This window comes from Nelumbo nucifera, chromosome 4 (assembly GCF_055504915.1).
Source record: "Nelumbo nucifera cultivar China Antique chromosome 4, China Antique-T2T, whole genome shotgun sequence".
NCBI classification, from domain to species: Eukaryota; Viridiplantae; Streptophyta; class Magnoliopsida; order Proteales; family Nelumbonaceae; genus Nelumbo; species Nelumbo nucifera.
Genome location: NC_142652.1, coordinates 84404759 through 84410758, shown reverse-complemented (window position 1 = coordinate 84410758; position 6000 = coordinate 84404759). Strand labels below are relative to the sequence as shown.

Genomic DNA, 6000 nt, shown 5'->3' with positions numbered 1-6000 from the left:
CATTGACATTTGTATTCTTATCTTTTATCAATGAACGAGATATTAATTCAATCTTAGCCCAAACCAATATCGATTCTATTAAGAATGGACTGAATCCAATAAATACTTGATATGTCCAATCTGCCCATATTGGTTAGAGACACTGAGTCCAACCCATAACTAACACATTGACGTCCCTAGATGTGCGAATACAAACCATCAGAATGTGCTCCTCATAGAGACACTAGATTGCTTGAGGAAGCGCAACAAGCAACGAATTGAATGCTAGTGCTCAAACCATTGCGCTAACGTGCAACCGAGCAAGCAATGACTGGATTCAACACGCTAGCGCGTGTATCCGTTTTGAATCTTGCTGCTCTGGCTTTCGAGCTAGCAAGCATTTATAGTCAAGTCCTTGCACGCTGTAGTTTTTCAGCTTGCTCTCGACAACAAGCAACGGATTGAGTGCTAGATTTCCGACGTAGATTGAAATCTTTTTACCATCTCACTCTATAGATTTTCGATGTAGGAAGGTACCGGTATGTGTACTAGCACATGTCAATTGGTTCTTGACACCTACGAATTGGGATGTGTTCCTCACATAGCGCTCCTTACATCGGCCTCACAACCACATCCCACTATGTATTTGGAACATCTCCTATAAATTTCAAGTATGGGAGATGTGAATCTGGATCTCCTGCCCACAAGAACTCTGCCCATGTTTACCCACACGACATCGCAACCACATATGGGAAATATCTCATCTTCCTACATAGTATTATGCACGGAGAGATGTTCCCAATGCACGGAGGTGGTGTGTCGTGGATTGACGTGAGCAAAGTTCTTGTGGGCAGGAGATCCGGAGTCGGGAGATGTTCTCAATGTCCGGCTTGGGAATACTGTGAGGTTGGTGTGAGGAGCAGATCCGGACTTGACATCCGTAACTCGCCCTTCTGGCTGGTTCGCTCGAACCGCTTCAATATCAGTGCCTCGGGCCTCGGGCAGTTAAACTTCGAATCAATTTTCCATATAACAGCATCTTGTTGGGATGCGGACTCCCTCCCCAGGCGCAGTTTAGAGAGTAGTGATGTCTTTCGTTGTCGGCACGGGACAATAAAGTGATTGATGAATAAAAGGCCGAGCAGAAACAACCAAAAGCTATCATGCGCACTCTGTACTATAAATCCCTGGAACCTCTACAGTCCACACTTGCTACCAGTCACAGCCAAAACTGCAAGGAGCAGCTCTGAAACTAGAAAGCAAGTAAATTATTAATTTTTTTATTTTAAAAATCTAAAATCTCTTCAACTGATTGTTCACTAGCAAACCTGATTTACTTCACGAAAATGAGAAAGGATTAGGCATCTGATGCCTAGACTTTGATTGCTTCATGGATTTCTATATCTACTAATGACGTACTGTTTTATTTTATTTTATTCTATATATATATATATTTTACGTTTTCGTCGCCATTTCTGGGCTTTCCTAGGGTTTTTGTGATAATGTAGCTTCTTTCGTTGTCTTTGAAGGTTCAATTGATAGGGCATATGCTGTGGAGCTGTCGTTGGATTGGCATTCTATGATTCTCTGGACTCGTCTATTTAGCTTTGGAAGCTTGAACTTGTAAAAATGTTTGGGTTTTCTCGAAGGCGGTTGAAACTTGGGAGGTTAGACTTTGTTTGTTTGTTTCTTTTCTTTTTTCCATCTTTGGTTAATGATTTGGAAGCTGAAGATCTATACAAAATTTGAAGAGGCGTCAGCTGAGATGAAATGTCCACAGTGATTTTGGAGTGTTCAAGTTTATAACTTCTAAATGTCTGAACAAAATGGGTTATAAATATCAACATTAAAGCTCTGCAATTAAAACATTAACCTTTGAGCTGCAAGAACTACAATTTTCCAAAATTGTCTTAATTATGTCCCTGAGATTAACGTATAGAAATCCTGTGGTTACAGTAAAAGTAGCAAGAAATGATTTGAGGACCCATAATTTAGCAATGGAAATTTAACATTTTCCACTTCATTTTCCAGGTGGAAATTTAACACTCATTCTTCTTTCTAATTTTTGTGCCTTGATTGCTGTGTAATTAACATTTTTATTCATATTTTTTAGTTCCTTATCGTTAAAAAATTCTATTTATATAAATATGTGTCTTCTTGGTCCTAGGCCATGTTGCATAGACTCTCTTAAATGGACAATGGGACATGCGTTGGAGTCTAACATTCCACAGTTTCTTGAGGGCACTTTTACATAACATTTCCTTTTTATCTGCTAGCTTAATTGACATGAATGAACTGATAAGATGAATGCCATTTTTGTATCAAACATTACTTAGTGACAAAGACAACATTTTAGACCCCTTCTTGCAAGTATATAGTGTTAGAATTCAAAAAATATGAACTATTTTAATAGTATATACTTTTCCATAGATGTGTCCATCAATCCATGTTTTCTCATTTTGCCAAGTCAGTTTCTTGGGCACACACTGGATTTCAACTTATGTGTCCGTGTCATGCAACACTGGTCCAAGGCAATTAGGTATAGGTTCTTTATTCATAATGCATGAGTTGGAGGGTGATTTGTGTGTATTCATGCAATTATAATATATGCATTTTTTTTCTTCACACACATATACACAGAAAATAACTAAACAATATTCCTTATATCTATGAAGTATATTTATTAAATTTTACAATGCGATGTTTCTAATCTCATTAATATTTTGCCTCTAGGCTGAAAGTCCAGCTTTCAGATTCTACTGAGGGGACAAGAAGTCCTATAAGATCTACCAAACGCCTCAACCATTCAAATGTAAGACTTGTAGCCTAATTTTATATGGGTCCTATAGATGTGTGTTGACTTTTTAATTTGCAGGGAGAAAGTGCTGCACCTGCAAGCAGTCATTGTGACGAACTTAAACGCCAGTGTTCTGGGCCTGAAATTGACAACTGCACATCAGGGAACTCTGAGAATTGGATGGTGTTGTCAACCATAGGAGACAAGCCTGAACCCAGATTCAATGTGTTAAATATTCTTAACTATTAGCTCTAAGTTTACTTTACACTATCTTCTGTTTAACTTAAAAGCTTGTCTTGAAAATATTCTTCTAAAGGCCAAGATTAAACTTGTTTCACCAAATAGCATGCAGCAGCTGTAATTGGGAGCAAAATGATAGTGGTTGGTGGTGAATCAGGTCATGGATTGTTAGAAGATGTACAGGTAAAGGGATGATAAGTTTCTCTTGGATAACCTTCTTTCCTCTCTCTCTCCCTCTCTCTCTCTTAATGGAGTATAATATTACTATAAATTAAAAAAGGATAGCCCAAAGATACAAAGATAGAAACATCTCTACATGGTTAATGAGCTAAAAGCCTAATACTGTGTATGCACATATACACATATCTCCTTATACAAAAAAAGACTAAACAAAGGCTTATTTACATTGGCATCCCCTCTAGCTTAATGTATTTACTAAAACCTATCCTACAGTTTGTGTATTATTGCGTATTACTAAAACACTCTATAGTTACACTTTTGACCCTAACATCTGTTCAACCAAATTAATCAAAAGAAAAAAAAAAAACAAAATGTTGATTTTGCCCCCGGTTTTTTTTATGGAATCTGATAAAACTTTTTTCTTGATTTTTATTCAGGTACTTAATTTTGATAGATTTACCTGGACTACTGCTTCATCAAGGCTTTACTTGTCACCAAGTAGTCTGCCACTGAAAATCCCTGCATGCAAAGGTCATGGTCTGGTATAAATCTTATAGCCTCTTATTGCTGACTGTATATTATTGTTCTTCCACATCCTCCATATTTTTTCCTTGTGAATTTCTATTTAATGCATTTTTACTGGAATGGTGAAATGGCAAAACCTCTTTCTTCTTCCAATATCAAAAAACATAGCGTTTTATTGATCAACCATTCCCTGAAATTGGATGATAACTAGCCAAGTCATGTCATACATAATGGACTAGACAGCTTTTGGAATGGCTACTGCTGAAAACTGTGGTGGTTGTTTACCTCAACTAGGTTTCTTGGGGGAAGAAGGTACTCCTTATTGGAGGAAAAACTGATCCAGCAAGTGGTAGAGTTTCAGGTGGTGTTCTTGTATCCTCACATTTGGTAGTGACTTATTCTTTTTCCCTGTTTCATGCTGAATTATTTCACGTTCCTTTTGGGTTTTGCAGTGTGGTCTTTTGATACAGAAACTGAGTGCTGGTCACTTATGGAAGCAAAAGGAGATGTTCCGGTACTCCATTGAACTTAAACCATAATAACTTGAAAGCATTTGTGAACTTTTTATACAAATAAATATTTTAATGACAAACCAAAATAAAGTAAATTAGAAGGGAAGTAGTAGTAAAGAAAAGATCAACCCCTATCTAAGACGCTATGCCATGCATCTCCCGCCCTACCATACACGTCCAGCTGTGCCTATGTAGCCTTATGTGGTAGTTGGTCCTACTTCATTGTATGAGCTTTCACATTTGGATGTTTTTCTCTTTTCCTTATTGTAATCACCTAATTTTACACATACGAGTGGATAAATTTCTTTTCATTATTATACATATTTATCATTTGTTTTTGTTTGAAAATGTATATTTATCGTTTATTATCTTAGATGCTAAATGATTTTTTGATCAATAATAGGACAATATGTGGAAAGTAGGATTCAAACTTGTGCAGGCAGAGCCAATGTGGTTTCTAGTCTTAGCTGCTAAAAGAAAATTACCTTCCATTTTTTTATTTTATTTTATTCCTGTCTTATAGTTGCAGAGTTGAAGTTCAATGAAAATAATCTAAGAAACTACTTAATTAGACCATGAAACTATTTTGGCAAAAGATGAAGAAATCAAGCAACCATGGAAAAATAATTATATGAATGACATGTATAGGATGCTAATGGAGGAGAGATTAGTAACACTAATAGTAGTAAAAGTAACATTTACCTTCATAAAATTAGAACTACTAAAGCATAGAGATGCTAAATAAGATGGAGAAGGGAAAGACATTAGGACCTAATGGGATTCCAACAGAAATGTGGAAAGGTATGGGAGAGGTAGGCTTATTATGGATAATTAAGCTATTTAATAAGACGATGAAAAAAAGGAAGATGCTTGATGAATGGAGAAAGAGTACATGGTGCCTATGTTTAAAAACAAAAGTGACACAAAGTTGTAATAATTATCGGGGATTATTAAGGCTTGGATGATAATGATGATGATGAAAGTATCATCTTTTGTGATACTTATTACTATTAGTCATATGCCCTAAAACCAATAATGTGACGTTGTAAAAGGGCATTTTTTTTATTCATGTTTTTGATATTGCAATGTACATGAATAGTCCAAAACATCTATATGAAGATAGTGTATTCTTAAGTGTGTTAAGAATTTAAGATATGCTTATCTTGGTATAGGATATTTATATGGTTCCTGGTTGGAGGATCATCAAGAGGCTTTGATGACCTGGATAGAATAGCACATATTAATAACTCCCATCAACCCAGGTGCAGGAGGGATTTGATCCTAAGTCTCTGCTGCTACGACTAGCAGGAGACCTAACCAACCAGCTGGTTGGCAGCTTGCAACTATTAGGCTGGCATTATCTATGCCCATTTATATACTTATATTATGAAAATAATAGAAAGTTAGAGCTTAAGTTTATGCGAGTCATGGAGTGAGGTTTCCTAAATAATTTTGTTAGTCGTCATGTTTTTTCCTATTGTTGATAATGACTGAAACTGAATGAGAGATGGCTAAGGGAGGATTGAAGGAGGAAGGAGATTATTTTATCATGGTAACAAGCTGGAGAAGGACCTTGAAGGTTGAGGCTAAGCAGTTTCTTTTTGAAAGCTTTAGGGTGAAAGGGAAGAAATCTGAAAATCAGAGAACTAAACAAGGCTATGGTATTATTGGTTGGGAAAGAAACTGTAGTTTGGTTTTGGACATTCTTGGAGAAAGTAGTTCAGGTGAGTGGAAAGTTAGAGTGCAAAGAATTAAATGAGGTTAATG

At 36.4% G+C, this 6000-nt stretch overlaps 1 protein-coding gene across 7 annotated transcripts in view; it reads left to right on the top strand.

Annotated features, from left to right (window-relative positions):
• Positions 1-1081: 1081 nt before the first annotated feature.
• LOC104586227 (acyl-CoA-binding domain-containing protein 4-like) overlaps positions 1082-6000 on the top strand; it is a 57662-nt gene continuing 52743 nt past the window's right edge. For 4 of the 7 annotated variants that reach the window (XM_088886455.1, XM_088886454.1, XM_088886451.1 and 1 more), the window contains exons 1-8: positions 1086-1242; positions 1509-1646; positions 2713-2791; positions 2855-3001; positions 3122-3199; positions 3634-3738; positions 4016-4082; positions 4174-4235. In XM_088886455.1, coding sequence (XP_088742581.1) covers positions 1609-1646; positions 2713-2791; positions 2855-3001; positions 3122-3199; positions 3634-3738; positions 4016-4082; positions 4174-4235 — 576 coding nt within the window. In that variant the 5' untranslated portion in view covers positions 1086-1242; positions 1509-1608. The other 3 variants (XM_088886452.1, XM_088886456.1, XM_088886453.1) reach the window with 3 other exon arrangements.